This window comes from Sesamum indicum, linkage group LG6 (genome assembly GCF_026168435.1).
Source record: "Sesamum indicum cultivar Baizhima isolate 11 linkage group LG6, ASM2616843v1, whole genome shotgun sequence".
NCBI classification, from domain to species: Eukaryota; Viridiplantae; Streptophyta; class Magnoliopsida; order Lamiales; family Pedaliaceae; genus Sesamum; species Sesamum indicum.
Window position 1 is genome coordinate 21,852,972 of NC_142662.1, and position 17,758 is coordinate 21,870,729.

Here is a 17,758-nt window from a genome sequence, read left to right on the forward strand (position 1 = left end):
GTGTCTGAAAATGCGAAAACATGAATCCAAACATAGTAATATTTTTCATCGAAATCTTAACGAAAGGGGTTAAGTGTAAAGGAGAATTTTAGGGGTAAGTATATTTTTAAAATATTTTCAAAAAAATATATAATTTTATATTTTTAAATGGAGTTTATCTATAATTAACCCTAGTCATAATGATAATTAACTTCATGCTATTATGTGTACTAATTAACAATTACTAGCGTGGACAACTTTTAAGCAAATAGTCACTAGTAAAATAACAAAAATATATACACACATAGCATAACAAAATTTATTATTATCTACATTTTAATAATTATGAACTAAAAACTATCATAAATGAATATATTATTGACCATTGTAATTAAATTGATAAAAAAAATTAATTAGCTTATCTATTAACACAAAAACTTTTAATCACACTCACAAAATACACTACTAGCAAATGTTATGTTACAGTAATTAATAATTATTTATTACAATTATTTAACAATAATAATTATTTATAATTAAATATTATATTTCTTACCGTAAAACTTGTTAAAAGATTGGGTTGCGGGCTTGACTGGGGAGAAGATATAAATTCTATAGAAACCGTAGTAAGAGGATGATTTTCCTCAAGTACTTGCTAACATATATGAACAATAATCTTCCTTTTGCAAATCTACGGTTCCTTCTTTTCTTTTTCTGGGTGGGTGGGGTAGAGTTTGCATTTCATATGTATATATATGGAAAGACTCGATTTCATTAAATTTAAATTAATGAAACGACAAATAAATATGTTTGCTATATGATTAATGTATAGTTTTAGGAAAAGTAAGTAATTAAATGATAAATATGATACACTTGTTCTATTATTGTTTGGTTCGGCCAAACCTATAATTCAAATAATAATTTTTCATATATATACATATATATATATATATTGATGGGGGATTAAGAGAATTACCATAAAAAATAACAAAAATGCCCTCAAAATAGGCATTTATTGTAGAAATACCCGAAGATCCGTTTTCTCTCATACGCGACCAGACCCAGAAGACCGCCCATTGGAGCCCGTCTATCTATATGACATCACCTGAGCTAGGATGATGACACATAGCATAATGCAAGTGGACCTCTCAGGCAGGCAAGTGGATCCATCCAGGCATTATAAATACTCCGTATTCAGTTCATTTAGGGTAAGACATTTTATTACACTGCAAACCCGTATTAGATTGCTTGAGATCGCGTTTAGATCGTTTATTCTATCTCGAACTCCTTCACTGACTTAGGCATCAGAAGGTCTTAATTGGGTACCTCCCAACAAGCCTAACGATCTACTCTCTTTTCTCAGGTCCCAACATTTTCGAGGACGCGAGGTGTAGGTGAGGACCTACGACCCAGATCAATTGGCGCCTTTTGTGGGAGTTTGAGAAAAGAATTCATTTAGATTCGAGCTTGTTTGTTGCAAAACATAAGCAACCAAAAGCTTTAAACCAAGAGTAGTTTACAAGTTTGTTGTAGAGCATTTCATAGGATGTTTTCCAACTTAAGATAGGTGTAGGCAGTCTGTTTATTATGTATGTTGTTGTCAATATTACATCACTCCAAAACATCTTAGGGCAAATTAGATTGGAACATTAATGATCTTGCTACTTCTAAGAGATGTTTATGTTTCCTTTCCACAATGTCATTTTGTTGTGGTATGTATACACAAGTTGTTTGGTGTATTATTCCTTCCTTTTTGAAGAAATCTTGACATTGTTGTCCTAGAAATTTTGAGCCATTATCTGTCCTAATTATTTTGATCCTTTTATCAAATTGTGTAAGAATCATTCTATGAAAATCTATCAACAGACTAGGAGTTTGAGACTTTTGTTGCATTAGAAAAGTCCAGGTACATCTATTATAATCATCAACAATAGTTAACATGCAGGTGCATTTGGCAATAAAGTATTCATTGTAAGGCCCCCACAACTCTACATGCAAGAGATCAAAGCAATTTTGAGAAAATGACATGCTTAATGGAAATGGCATCCTCTGCTATTTTGCTTGAGGACAGATTTCACATGGAAATGATTGTGATTTGTTGTCCTTTATTAAACCTGTATGTAGCATTATATTGTGTGATACATGCCCCAACCTTTTATGCCAAACTTTTTATGGAATATGAGATACACTAAGGTCTAGCTCTTTGCAAGAATTCATGGTTTGCTCTATATGATTTCTTTCAAAAAATTGATCTTTGAGGATGTAAAGTTTTCCTATTTGACATCCTACTGCAAGTACATCTCTAGTCTTGTGCTCCTGCATAACACAATAAGATTGGAGGAATTTAAAAATTTGATTGAAGTGTTGTTGCATATCTTAGTCACAGACAGTAGATTAAATTTAAGGCTAGGCACATACAGGAGATCCTTTAAATGAATCTTATGACATAATGTTAAGTTACCTGAGCTTGTTATATTATGTTTAGTGCCATCAGCAAGAAAGAGGTGTCTGATATGTCATTTTCAGTTTTATTAAACAATGTATTGTTATTGCACATGTGGGTAGTAGCCCCACTGTCTATAATCCAAGCATCAGTGAACCATGTATTCAATACTGAGTTTTGAAGATTCTTACCTAAGGAATCACATTTACCTTCCTCTGCCAAGGTGAAGGTTTTGAGGCTTGAGTTCTCCAAGGTATTTATGCAGCTCAGTTCAAATGATTTCAGATATTGATTGATTATCAGCAGCATTGTGAAGAATCTCAGCATGTTGAGAGCCAGCTACTATTCTGGTGGTAGTCGGTGGATTCTTTTTACTTTGCTCCATTAGTAATTTGTACCACTCAGGTTAGCCGTATATTTCAAAGCAAACTTCTTTTGAATGCCCTGTTTTTCCACACTCTTCATACTTGTGATCTTTTGTCTGTAAGTGTTCTTTTCTTTTGAAAATTCTTCTGAATATCATGTCTTCTATAAGCCTGCATCCCCATGTTTTGAGATGCATGTGTATGTCCCTGACTAATTTCTTTTTGTTTCTCTACTCTCAAAATCATTGAATATGCCCGGGTAACATTTGTTAAGGGATCTATCATGAGGATTTGGTTCCTCACATGATCAAAATTCTCATTCAATCCCATTAAAAACTATATCAATTCATCTGCCATCTTAAGTTCTGCAGCCTCTTTCGTGGCTCCACAAGTGCATTGTGGGATGGGTGTTATGTAAGCTAATTCATCCCACAATCGTTTCATTTTGGAGAAGTATGCAAAGATTGATAATGAACCCTGTGTGGTTGAAGCTAACTCCCCTTTAATTGATAGATCATAGGGCCATTGCTCTGTCCAAATCGGCTCTCAAGTTCCATCCATAATTCTCTGGCAGTGTTTGTGTACAAGAAACTTTCTACTGCGTCTCTTGAAATGGAATTCAAGATCCATGAAGTCACCATATAATCAGCCCTCGTCCATTTTTCCATTTCTTTACTTCCTTCTGCAGGTCTGTTCCCTTCTCCACAAATGAAACTTAACTTCATTTTGGCACTCAAAGCAATTTTGATCGACCTGCTCCAAGATAGGAAATTAGAGCTATCTAATGGCGTCATCACCAGGCTTAATCCTGGATTGTCGCTTGGATCAAGTTTCAGAACTTTTGGATCTTCTGCCATTGTTGTCGTTTGTGTTTCTTGAATTGAATCTTGATCAAGAAATGCGTTATATTGGTGAAATAGTCAGAGATCATCAAAAGATGACTCTGATACCATGTAAAATTTCAATACTGTAAAGAAAAAATGATGAAAAATTTCATTTATCGAAAACTTGTGGCTTCTATTTCTTCAGTCATAAAATGGAGATTTTGTACAGTGTTTCTTCTCACACGAAGAAGAAGAAGATACAGCAATTGTTTTCTTTTCTATTAACTACCAATTAACAATCCCGCCTATATATATATTGGTTTAAAAGGAGAAAACGTGAGTCCGCTTCTAATAATGACAATACAAACTGGCAGTTTACTAATAACGGCACATTTTGATTAGAAATTGCGCTACATTTAAAAACGCGTTCTCTTCTTAATTCAACTTGGTTGTCTTCTTCGTTCAGCTCTTCATTACCAGAAGCCCAAGCTTGCTGGTGCACAGGCAGATGAGAATTCTCATTCTTTACAATTAATTGGAGAAAATTAATTAAATATTGACTACTTACAAGAATGCCCAATTACAAATAATTAGGACTGTTGAATTTTTGGCCCACGACCCAACTCACTATGGACCCTCACTGGATGGCAGCCAACCTTGCTACCAGCCCATGACCCGTTGACCCGACCCATGATCTTCTCTAAAACCCTCTTTTTCTCCTTCATTTGAACCGATCGGTTTCTTCCTCTTTCTTCTTCATTTCCCTCATTCTTGTTTCTCTCAATTCCAATTTCCATGGCCTTTGAAAAATACTCCACCGCCTTCGTCTTTAATTTCTCACCACTATAAATCTTTTCCCCCTCTTCTGGTTTGAGAAAGAACCGAACAAACAAGAACAAGAGAAACCAAAATCTTCTTTGTGAAATCCTTTATGAGATCATCTTCTTTATGAAGAACAAAATATTTATTGTGTTGTGAGTAATTCTTAGTGAAGCCTAAGTGATCTTTATTGGTTTTAGTGTCTTTGTGCCTTGGTGGCTTTGTGGGTTTCTTGCAACCATGAGGGTTGCCGATTGGTGGTAGAGCTTGGGCATTCGAACGGATTTGACTCCTGAGCCATTTATCTTATTGCTTTCAAATTGTATTATTGATTTGTTATTTCATTATTATATAAGGGTTTTACAAACCCATCATTTTTCTGTAATTGTCGATTATTTGGGCTCATCACTTTGGGATAAATTCCTAACAAGAACCATATCAATAGTATTAAATTAGAGATAAAAGGAAAATTTCACCCAAATGCATTACCTGCAAAATTATTGTCACCCAGGGAAAGGCCAATTTAGCCCAATAATATGATAAATGAGTAAAAAAAAATTTCTGTAAAAACTAAAATAGCAAATTGTTCCCTGTATTTTGAAAATTGAAGCAAATTACCCCTCTATCTAAATTATTGAATTATGATAATTTACTTCATTTGTAAAAACATAAGGAAATAATATCTTAGTTCTTTTTTCACTAGGAATTCTTTACTCATTTCACGTATGATAAAGGGTAAAATGCATTTAACCCATAAATTAACCCAAAAAGATTAAGAAGAAAAACACTTTGGAATTTGCGAAGATTGTGCTGAGCTCTTACCTTTCCTCTGTTCAACATTTTGTGTCCACATCACACTTATTTAAAAGAAAACTTGCACTCCTTTCCCGAAATAATAAATAAATAAAAGGAAAATAAGAGGATTTTTTTTTAAAAAAAAAAAAGGGCTCTCACTTTCCTCTCAGTTTCGGCTACAAATATTAGTTTTTTCACAAGTCAATTACTGACTCAACTACTGCAAATCAAGATTTTCTTTCCCTTAATTCTTATTATAAATCTTAGTAATTAGTCAACAATTAATTTTAGCAGTAAAAAATAGAAAGTGAAGCAGAGGTAGCAGAGATCCTTCAAATTGGGACGCCATTAATTTCCTCATTGCTTAATAATTAAATTTCAATCAATTGTATAACGTGGCATAAGCCATGATTTTCGAGCTGTGTTAATTTTACTACTTTATATCTGCTGTTTCCTGAATTAATTAATAAAACATGTATCTTCACGTTTATTAAACTAATTGAGTTAACAGCATCTTCATTAAGAGGGTTAGAAGCTGATTAAGATTTCTTCTTCACTTCTAACGTTATGCATAAAAATGCAAGCAGCCCCTCTAATATTGCGAATGAATAATTAATTATTTCTTTTACGAAAAAATAAATATTAATTTATCTCTATGTATTTTTTTATATTTTTTAAAATGAACGTTCTTTTTTAATTATCATGATATTTTTTAAAATGCAGATAACCCGTGTGATATTTTTTAAATTACTGATTTTTTTTTTCAAATCAGAGTAATTTATTCATTTGTAATATCATTCGGGGAGGCGGAAGGGGGGAGGGGGGTAAATTGCATATATATACAAAGGGGAAATAGTATTTTTTATATTCCATAAGTTAGGCCCTTTTTACTTTTGGTCTCATTATTATGTGATTAACACTTTTAATCCCATAACTTATAAGAATTAGTCTGTCCGCTCCTCATCTATTTTTTCGTCTATAATTTAACAGTGTAGATCACGTGCCTAAAGCATGACCAATTAAGTATTTTTGGTTGGAGGAAAAATTGGACCTTCTTCCAGCAGTAGCATATGAATGCTCAATTGGTCTACTTCTTTACTTGTAGAAGACATAATTCTTTGTATTACTTCTACGTGGCTTCAACTTAACTATAGAAATATGGGAAGCACTCGAATTCAATTTTTTGTTAGAGAAGAGAGAAACTCTCCTTTCTTTGTCCTAACTTCTTTCAAGATCTGCTTTCATTCCTCAGATGTAGTTATATTTTCTGCCAAAAACAGTCCCAATAAGCTAGAAAATGCACTAATTTTTCTTCCAGCCAAAAAAAAGATTGAATTGCGAAAATTAAAAAAAAAACAAAAACAAAAACAAAATACTATTTAAAAAAATTAAAAAACGAAAACACCAAATAACCTAATTAAATTAGGACACAAAAATTCACTTAAACCTATAAATATATACTTGTCAATATCCCATTTGGTTCTTTAATTATGTTTAAGGGGACATCACTGAGCTAGTAAAGTTGACTTACTAATTATATAATATCTGTCTGAGTTCTTGTACGTAGTTCTTATTTTAGTTTCCTCATGAGTGCACATGAATCCTTGTTAATTAGATACCTACTCTCCATCACAAACTATAAAACTCTAGCTTGTGTTGTTTTCAACAGTCAACTATAATACCGAAACTTTAATTAGTTAATTTATACAAAGGGTTTTTTAATTAGTAGTACTTTAATTTGTCCCAAAATATCATTTGATTTCAATTTTTCTATAAATTGTTTAAAGTATGATTCTATGTATATCCAAAAATGAATTTTTTGTTTTAATATTCCAATCTAATTAGGGGGGCAAGAATATTGTGAAAACATAAGAGAAAATTGTAATTTTTCATTTTGAAATAATTAGTCACATATTTTAAGAAATTCTCACTTTACATCTTACTCCTGATTTACGTCAGAAGTTTGATAACAAAAAGCACAAGCGATTAATTATGTGTAAAATTTCTCCTCTAAATTGAAAATTTAACTACCACGTGATTTGCAACTTTTTATCAGAAGTTGGAAGGAGGACTTAAAATCACAACCTCTCGCAAATATGGTGATAATTATTTTGATATTTATGAAAATAAGATTAAAAAATACATAGGGACCCTAATTTATAGGATTAAAAATGTGATATTGAATTTTTTTTACCAAAATTATACTTTAATCACAATTTAATTATAACACCGACTTTTCCTCCAATTTTCAGGGATTATATATAACATAAAATTATGTTAAACTTTACTTTAATTTTCAGTAAGCTGCGATTACAGGAGTAGTTGTATTGCATGCAAGATTGAGGTATAGTACTAAATTTTCAAATACGTGATTTCTCTAATCTTCGCATTAATTCCCCTTCAAAAAAAAATTCTTCTCATTAGTTTATTCTCTAGTCTAAACTTGAAACACATGTCTCGCATGTGAAAACTCTATATTTGGATCTAAGGATATATATATAATTAATACCAACGCCTTAGATCATATATATATTTTAGTTGTTAGCATTTCTCTTTCGAAATTCGATCAACTTCCGACCACCTTAAACTCTCTTCTCGCTTCACTTCACTAAACTACAGCCTCCAAACCCTAGTAGAAAATCCGACAGTGATGACGATGCCAAGAACAAATACACAGATCATAGCACTAAACTCCATCAGAACTAAGCCATCATCAGAAGAAAAGCTATCTTCCAGGCGTCGTCTCTCCCGGAAGGAACACACGATGAGGGACGTGTCGTCGTTCGACGATGTTTACTATCAAGAAGGTAGGATTGGCATTCCGTTCCGATGGGAATCCCAACCCGGAACGCCTAAGGTCGAATCCAGGGATTCCCCACTCCCTCCTCTCACACCCCCGCCTTCATTCCATTCCAACCCTATTTCAAGAAAACCCCCCAGAAAGAACAACATTGTGCCTGCTTTACTCCTGCCCAAGCTCAATCTCAACAAAGCCCAGTTTCACCAGTCCCCTTCCAGGTCGTCGTGCTCGTCTTCTTCGTCGTCCCCATGGTCAACAACTTCATCCCCACTGGTTATTCCGTCTGGGACGAAGCAACGTACTCCTCCGAGGAGGTCATTTGATTCCAGGAATATGGAAGCGGAGGATTGCGAGTCGCCTGTTTCTACTTTGTGCTTCCGCGCTGGGCGTAGCAGCACACATCGGGCTTCCCGGGGTTGCACTTTCAGCATCATCAAGCTGTTACTGGGAGAATTGTCATGATCTTTTGTCAGATTGTGTACCGTCTGTGCCAATTTTCAGTTTTGTGAGTTGTTATTCTATGAATGTGAATTGGTAAATTGAAGTGTACTTGCGAAATGGTTGAAATTTGCACAAATCTTGCTTTGCAGAGACTCCATGTTTTTCAACAAGTTTCAAGATTAAGTCGCTTGTATTCTGAACAAATTCATGAAGATAGATTTTGAAATAACCAAATAGTATCAGAGAGTTTCACAATTTAAGCATGCAATTTAACTTCATAAGGAAACCTCAAATTCTGAAGTATATATGGCAAAGGATTAAATATAATAAGTTTGGGAAGATATCTCTTTGTATATTTAGTTATTTAATAAAAAGAAATTTAATTGCATTTACTGTCCTATATATTAAAAATGGCAAAACAAGAATCTTATATAAAGGGGTGGCAAATAGTACCCGATTAAACTTTATTTTGTCAATCATAGGACTTCGGCCACCAAATTTTAAAAAGCAGCCGAAATTTGCTTACATAGACAAAAGTGGGCTTTTTTTAGGACTTTTACTGATTTGAATTTGTTGTAAAACTAGCTACTACCTAAGCACTTAAGTAGGAAAACCCGTGCCACGTAAGCCATGCGTGGAAAATTAGAATGAAACATTTTTTTATTTGGGGTCTTTCTATCTGACTGGATATGTCTTTTTTTTCTCTCTATTATGAAAACATATTTTGAATTTATATTTATATTAGTTTTCGTAGCATGAAGTTGCTGCATGTATATAATAAATATTTTTACTTAAACAACAAAAAAAAATAAAATACATAAAATTATAAAAGAAATATATTTTCTAGATAATAATAAAGTATCTATAAAAATTATATGATAAATTAAACAAAAAAATAACCCAAACCCCGAATCAGTTTTTGTTTTTACCGTTTTAGTTTGTAACAGTTCAGGAGTGGTCTTTGTCACGTGAGACCATCCCAAATTTGAACAATTCTTTTTTAAAAAAGTTATAATATTTTGTAAAGAATAATTATAAAAATGTTTAATCAGTAATTATTATAGAAACTGTGAACACACTTTCAATCATAATTATTATTTTCTTCAGTCTTGTAATCCTCGCCAAAGCTATCTTTGTTAGATTAGTCATCAGATTCATCATTTGTCGTTCGAGATGTACTAGTTCCTTGTTGATTAGCAATAGAAAGTTCAATGATTAATTGTATATTATTTGGGTCATCAGCTCATAATTATGGCTCTCCGTCAAAACTTGTGGAGCACGTATTGTTTCCTCTTCTTGAAATGCAACTTCAGTCCATCGATTGTCATCAATAACTCTTCTGGCTTTTTGTTTTGCAGATAGTCATCAATCTACTTCACCTCTCTTCATGCTAGAGTACTCCATGTAGTATACTTGTATTGCTTATTGTGCCTCAACTCTTTCATATCGACATAACGGGCAAAATTAGATGTGTAACCATTATGAAACTTCATAACAAATCCATTCACATATCCTCCTCTTCTGCTCCTTGGTCAGGGTATATACGATTTTGGGCATTATGTTTGGCCTCCTTTCGTCAACCTCAAGTTCCGATCGATTACATATGATCCTCAGGTTCTTCCGTGCATGAATATATTGTCAAGCACATTCTTCTCAATGTGCATGACATCAAGATTGTATCATATCAGATGCGTCGACAGGTACTCGAGCTCTCAAAAAATGCTTTTTCTTTATCCACTTATGCTTGGTACCATAGTCGTCTCGGAGCGACAACGACACTTCAACCGCAGGACTAAACTCTTTAACTCAATAGCGAATTTCTTCTCCCGTCAATCTTCGACGTGCAGCCTTTTTTTCTATTTTGTTTATAGTGAATGCCTTCTTATTCCTACAATATGGATGGTCCGGGGAGAAGAACTGTTTGTGGCAGTCAAATTAGCATGTCGTTCTACCGTTTTGCAGATAGAATACACGTGTGTCTTCCATAAAGACTGGACACCCCATAACACCAACGGTACTCCATCCAGACGCCATTCCATAAGCAGAACACTTCAACCGCAGGACTAAACTCTTCAACTCAATAGCGGATCTCTTCTCCCATCAATCTTCGACGTGCAGCCTTTTTTTCTATTTTGTTCATAGTGAATGCCTTCTTATTCTTACAATATGGACGGTTCGGGGAGAGGAACTGTTTGTGGCAGTCAAAGTAGCACGTCGTTCTACCATTCTGCAGATAGAATGCACGTGTGTCTTCCATAAAGACTGGACACCCCATAACACCAGCGATACTCCATTCAGACGCCATCCCATAAGCAGGACACTTCAACCGCAGGACTAAACTCTTCAACTCAATAGTGGATCTCTTCTCCCATCAATCTTGGACGTGCAACCTTTTTTCTATTCTATTCATAGTGAATGCCTTCTTATTCCTACAATATGGATGGTTCGGGGAGAGGAACTGTTTGTGGTAGTCAAAGTAGCACGTTGCTGCAGATAGAATGCACGTGTTTCTTCCATAAAGACTGGACACCCCATAACACCAACGGTACTCCATTCAGACGCCATCTCATAAGTAGGTAAGTCGTCCACGGTCCATATCAAAGTAGCACAATGATGGCCTCAAAGTACTTCTGCACCCTCTCCTTGCCATGTGAAATTCAATTATAATACTCCGGCACAAAATCTTTCATATACAAGTCAAAATTTACCTCATCCGAGGTTTTAAACACTTCATTTTTGCACTTCTGACAAGGACTGTTAATTTTCTCACTATCATATATATATATTGAGACTTGGCCCATTTTATAAATGTAGTAACACCAGCCTCAAACTCCAGAATAAGACTTGCCCTCCTCGGCAGGTTCTTCTCATACATCCATCTCCTCAATTGTTTTAAATGATGAATCCTACACACACAAACATATATATATTATTATAATATTAAATTTATTAGACAAAAGAATAATAAATATAATCAACTAACAAATAAAGGGTTAAAGTAGTTACCTGACAAAAATAACTTCAAATATCAAAGAAAATTCGAGGCAAATTGATGAACGAGTGTATAAAAATATTAGTGGGATAGTGAGAAATCAAGAAAATTCAAGAGAGATTGAAGAAATAAAGTGAATATAAAAATGGAAGAAGATAGTGAGATTAAATGGAAAGAGGGGAACAGGAAAATTTGAAACGGTTTCTGGAAACACAAAAATAGTCGTTAAAAACTAGCCGTTTACTTACAGTCTGTATTGTATTTGGAACGGTCTTAGGACCTCATTTTGGAACGGTTTTCTATCTGTTGTAATATATCCATTTCTTTTTCTTTTTAGAACGACCTTAGAAATATATTATTAAAAGTACACAAAATCGTCCAACTTGACACTAATTTAGTCACGACCTTTGTAACACAACAATTTTTTTTAGTAGAAATCATTAAACAGTCCCTTTAATCCTAGTACAAAATCGTTCCAAATTGCTACTCATTTTGGAAACATTTACTAAATGTCATTTTTTTTTTACATTCATTGTATCACAATTAGGAACAGTCGTCTCAAGACCATTACTAATTTTAATCAAGTGTTCGAAATAGAATTCCAATATTTTATCATTCCAAAGGTAAACCGATTTTTGAAACGGAATTTGTAATAGTTTTTTGCAACACATCTAGTAGCGGTTTTGTCGTGCCAAAAAAATAACACATAAAAATTTAGAATCATGACGTCATCATCTATCTAATGTTCCTTATGAGTGTCAAAAACCGTTCCAACGAGGAACGGATGGTTTACACGTTAAAGCTGGAACACTAATTATACAAACATGGGAGAGTTCGTCAAGTCAATTATCTCTGGGCACAGACTTGGCCTTCTCTTCTTGCTGCCTGAATTTACCCTACAGCAAGGAGAAGGAGTAAAAATTTCTATGATCTCGACTTTATGAGTAATATCACCTGGACTCCAGATTAACGGTTTATCCGCAACCAAGGCAATTGCCGACCGTCTTGTAAGAGGATTGTCCAATTCTGAAGTTACCAACTCTTTAGTCAATCTGGGACTTTGCACGTCTTCAACTATGTAGGGACTAGCCAAGGAACACGATGTTCCACCAGGGGTGGTGTTGATGATAAATGACGGCCCTTCGTCTTCTTCTTCTTCTCTGATTGAATGCGAGTTCTGAGGCCATCCTACCCAAGTTTTTGCTAAGCATCCAATGGTTTCTGAAGTGGCATTATCTCTATCATTGATTAGCTGAAGAACATTTTCTTCAGTGCTAAGACGACTGCTCGGAGAATCATGAATGTTGCTTCTGCTTCTTAAATTATTGCCCAGCGGTTCCAGGAGATTGCTAGTCATATTACATTCCTCTTCTTCATCGTCATCGTTCACATATACATTCAGATTGTAACATGGCAACTCATCCATGGAACAGACTTGTGTTCGCATTTGCTCAGGCAAGGATGGACAACAGGAGGTATACTTTTGATATTTTGTTGAGAATAAATTCACTGTGAGGTTCAAACTAAGAAAATGATGCAAACAAAAGAAACAAAGTCATGAATATGGCAAGTCATAATCGCAGATTGAATCAACTAGGTGAAGGTGGAAGAAGTGACGTACCCCTGCCATGCAGGAAGAGTGAGCATTGTATATGCCAATTTGATCTTGTTTGCAAGTCCACCAAGGGATTTGAAATTTGCAGCAGCCGTCCTTACTGCTAGAGATTCCACTGGGTGTTGCCAGGCCCACTCGAACTGGAATACAAAGCATTTAATCATTTAATCACTTTGTTTCCTTCAAAGACTTACAGCAAAGAAACATAAAGTTGCCAAATTCACCGCCTTTAAGTGGCAGTTGGACATATATGCACTTGTACACAACGTATTAGATGTCTAAACATGTTAAGATAATAGATCATGCGATCACCCTTTTGTAAGACTTATAAGCATGTCATGACAACATATCATGGTATCACATTTGGGATTCAAGACTTTGAGATTTTAAATCTCACTAGAAATGACCATCATATCAAGATTAATGAATGGAGCTAAAGATTCAACTAACACAAGTACTACTGCATCACAAAGACTTCGGATCATAGAAACAAATTCCATATGGTCTAGAAGATATATTCCAGCAACAGACCAAGGATGGAAAATTAACTGCAAATGTGAGGGGTTATAATTCTAAACAAATTGATACTTTTATCGTTTTTGAGTATTTTGTTATTAAAACATTGGCATTCTCATCATATTCAAGCATAACTTGATCATGTGATCAAAGTTGATTAATTTACACAGTTAACTCAAATATAAAGCTAACATAACAATTAAAATGAACACATTAAAGTATAATGAAAACCGGGCGTACTTTTTCTCTATGCTAGTATTCTTATTAACAGAACTTTAGTACTTGTCTTATATTTAATTTTGTAAAAGATGTTACTGTTTTGTACACTTTTCTGCAATTTGAGATTATCTTTACCCCCATAAACTCAAGATCAACTCATCATCTTGCTAACTGCCAACTGCAATGCAATTTCACCACACTCACATCAAGCAACTCTGTGCAGATAGTGCAAAATGAAATACATATTATAAACAACAAGTTTCTCCAACACAGGCCCGCTGAAATGATTCTTTCCACACACACAAAGAAAATAATAATACTAAAATATTTTTTCCTAGTTAGAAGGAAGAAGAAAAGTCGAGAAGAAAACAACCTGAAGAGCAGCAATATTAGTAGGAAAACCATAGATGCACAACACCATTTCCCACGGCCGCTTCCTCTTAGTCCGCCACGCTCCGCTCCCAATTTCGCCGTTGTGCTGCCTGATTCTCCGCCGTGGATTCACCGTATACCTGTAACGAAGGAAAATAAGAACACCCCCACTATTTATCTGTCAATTATGTAATCAACAACTGAAAAATTCATTTCCCAACATCTGAGTGGAATCGAGAATCAAATCGAACCCGATATAAGTGTGGCCTTTGAATCTGGGACAGAGCGACGTCAGCAGATAGCACGCGAAGAATCCCGCCCCTTTACCTCCTCCTCCTTCTTCTTCTTCACCATTTTCACACCGCTCATGGTTTGAAATTGGGGTTTCTTGGGTCACTCCTCGCTCCTTCCTTTTCCCCATCTCTCCCTAATGTCTCTGATCCAACAGATTCCCCAATTTTAAAAACCAGAAATTCGACCGTTGTGAAATTGTCTTCTGTCAATGTATAGTAGTGGGCCGGGGCGAAAAGCTTAACAGTTTTAGGAGTTGGGCTTTGAGGCGAGGAAGTTTGGGCCGTACAATCAATTTTATGAAAGCATAATGTTCGTTGCCAACTGACCCTAATTTAATTGATGAAGTTGAGATCTTGATCATAAATTTAAATTTCATAAAATGCATATTGGTATATTTTAATGATAGTTATTGATTAATAATTGATATTTGATATTTTAGTATATTGATTTTTGTAATTAAAACTTATGATATAATTTTTCCAATTTATACAAAATATATACATATATATAATACATGCTTTTGTCATCATAAAATGATCGAAAGAGAAATAATATTTATTAAATTTAATAAATTTCTCCGTCTTTTTTTTATACTTTAACTGTACATATATCACCTATTTATATAGGATATAAGTAACATTATATTAATAATTTTATTAAGCCTGGTACGTAACTATCTGTCATATTTTTAGTCGACCCTAATTATTTGACGTAGATTTCACCTTTCTTGTGGAGCTCGTGCAAATAAAAGAACTTTGGTTAACATATGCTCGTCCTATCTCCTTTAATATAATTTCCAGGGATTTGAATGATGCATGTCTTATAGAGTATTATTGATTCATCTTAGATTAGTAATACGCATTTTTTTAATATTTCGAATGGCTGAACTCAACCAAATACATTCTATACTTATTGCAAAAATTGAAATTATTTTTGAATGATTTGAAGATGTAGCCCAGTGTATGTTTAACTGGTCTTCAAGAAATTCCAGTACTTTCATACATATAGCAGTCTATGATCTACCTTTAAGTGGATACAAGAAATCCTGCATTTGCATATCCAATTAAGTAAAGAGCACATATGGGTATTACAATCCCATATCAATTACTCCACAGAGATAAAATATGGTTGATCTATTCCAATGTTTACCAATAAGATTGAAACTATATCTTGCGAGCAAGTTAATCGCCAAGTTAGATCAGGGCATGTATCATTTGCAAGATACATTAGTGCTCCACTTGCATTAAGATATGGAACTTTAGGATTTTCATTTGCTTCACAAGGACAGAATGAATCGTTTTTAATATCAACTGATCTAACGACTATAAAGTAGTCAGAGGATACGATAGTTCATGAAAACACTATAAAGTAGGTTGGTCAAGAAGAAAGTGTCTCCTAATAAATCACAACGAGTACAGACAGCATTTAGTTCAAAACTGTGCTAGTTTGCTTATTACAATAATCTAGGAGAAAGGACTATACTTAGCTTTCTAGTTGAAGTGTTAATCGTGAACAGACAAATGATTCATAATAGTGTTACGAGTAGGAGTATGAAAAGGAAGTGGAAACGAAGGTTTAAGTGATAAATTCACCGCTAGATATATATCTTTACACATGTAATGCACGTGATATGTTCTAATATCTCTGAAACTAATTTTTTTTTTTTTTTGACCAAATGAATAAGTATTTATTTTGTATTATATATGTTGACTTTTCCGGAACCCAATATTAGATTTATTGAACCTATGATGGTTGGGGAATGTCCCTGCCCCTACGCTTTATGTAGCAATCATTAGTTTCCACTTGTTTTTATTAATGTTGGTAAAGTCGTTAGAAAAAAAATCATATTCGAACATTAAGAAGAATTCATTAAAATCAATACAAACATAAGCATATCAATCATATAAAACTATATAATACTTATGTATTTAAAAATCCTTTTATATTATGTTTTTACTTGGATCCTCGAAAGTTAAAATATATTTTTTATACTTAATTTTATTTTTTCATACCAAATTTTCATTCCCATCTCGAACTTATTCTGATTGTGCAATTAATTAATAGCAATTTGTCATTTGAACAAAATCAAGATCATAATTTGAATTTCAACAATTTTGCACCTATTGAAAATTCAAATAGTTTTTATTTTATCGATTGAAATATTTTAATAAATTAATTCTTTAAAGAACTTTATTGTTTGATTTCGATGGTAAGCTTAAAATTTGAGAAATTTTTTTTCAAACTTATCATGAAAAATGTAACACAACATTTAATGAAAAATCCCAACCCGATTGTTTTGGATATAATATACAATAAGTATTGTTGTATAAATAACCATTACGGGTATTTATTATATATGGACTGTAATCCTTACCCATCGACAAGCCTACACTGATGACTCTGCTTAATTCATCGATCGCTGTAGGAGTCAGGATATGAATAATCACAAACTCTAGGATGGTTAAAATCAGTCATAAAGGGAAAAACTGGCCATGAGAAACTACATATTTGGTCTGTTAATGACAAATACAGAAATAGCATTATTCACTAAACATGCAATTTAAGCATAGATTTGCAAAGATTTGAGAAAATTAGCTAACAAGGTATCAAATTTCATGTTACCAGAGAAAATAATCATATTAAGCGGCCAGGGCTCCAAATCAGAATCAGGTCTTAACAGGGATGCAGAAAGGAAATGCATTATGTACTAGGAACACATGCTAAATGAAAATTAGATCTTCTCGTTCCTACTAAATCGTCGGATTCAAACCTTAACGCTCCCTCTCCCTTGTGTTCTAATTCAAACTTCCAAGACTCTAATTCCTAGACAAGCAAATAGCATTTAGGTTTCACTTGGGCGAGGACCAGAGAGCTGAGCATGGGAAAGAACGGAAACGAACTGTGGTTGACAAGAGTTGAGCAACAAGAAAGTTGGCTAATTTTCAGAAAGACACAGATTGTTACAATAACTAACAATAATCAGTCGAAGTTACATACAAGAGTGGTTCATAAATGACGCCATTCACATCACACGAGGTCCACAGTCTGCGGTGGAGACTGCAACACACAATAGCTCAAGAGACCAATACTACCAACAAGAAACGAGAGAGAACTGGTAAGCATGGCCAACAGTGGCAGAAGATGCAAAAGTGGTTCATAACAAGAATTCTCATAACCAATGGATGCATTGCACAACAATTCACAGCCTATGACCAATTCTCAAGAACAATCCATGCCCAGAAAGAAGCAATTCATCCTGGACATCCCCTCCAAAGCAATAGTCA

At 34.1% G+C, this 17,758-nt stretch overlaps 1 protein-coding gene across 1 annotated transcript; it reads right to left on the reverse strand.

Annotated features, from left to right (window-relative positions):
• Window positions 1-12,171: 12,171 nt before the first annotated feature.
• On the reverse strand, window positions 12,172-14,817 carry LOC105163868 (uncharacterized). The gene is made up of 4 exons (XM_011082369.3): window positions 14,432-14,817; window positions 14,182-14,320; window positions 13,080-13,213; window positions 12,172-12,981 (listed from the first exon to the last, which is right to left on the reverse strand). Exons 1-4 carry the CDS (start codon window positions 14,599-14,601, stop codon window positions 12,273-12,275), a joined length of 1,152 nt encoding a protein of 383 aa, XP_011080671.1. The 5' UTR covers window positions 14,602-14,817; the 3' UTR covers window positions 12,172-12,272.
• Window positions 14,818-17,758: the final 2,941 nt, after the last annotated feature.

What these genes read in the sequence shown, in the direction of transcription:
- LOC105163868 (XM_011082369.3), bottom strand. Translation starts at nt 14,601, where the DNA reads ATGGGGAAAAGGAAGGAGCGAGGAGTGACCCAAGAAACCCCAATTTCA. An exon ending in AAAGGCCACACTTATATCGG is followed by an intron (nt 14,321 to 14,431) that starts GTTCGATTTGAT and finishes CCTTCGTTACAG; the next exon opens with GTATACGGTGAATCCACGGC. An exon ending in ACTCTTCCTGCATGGCAGGG is followed by an intron (nt 12,982 to 13,079) that starts GTACGTCACTTC and finishes TCATTTTCTTAG; the next exon opens with TTTGAACCTCACAGTGAATT.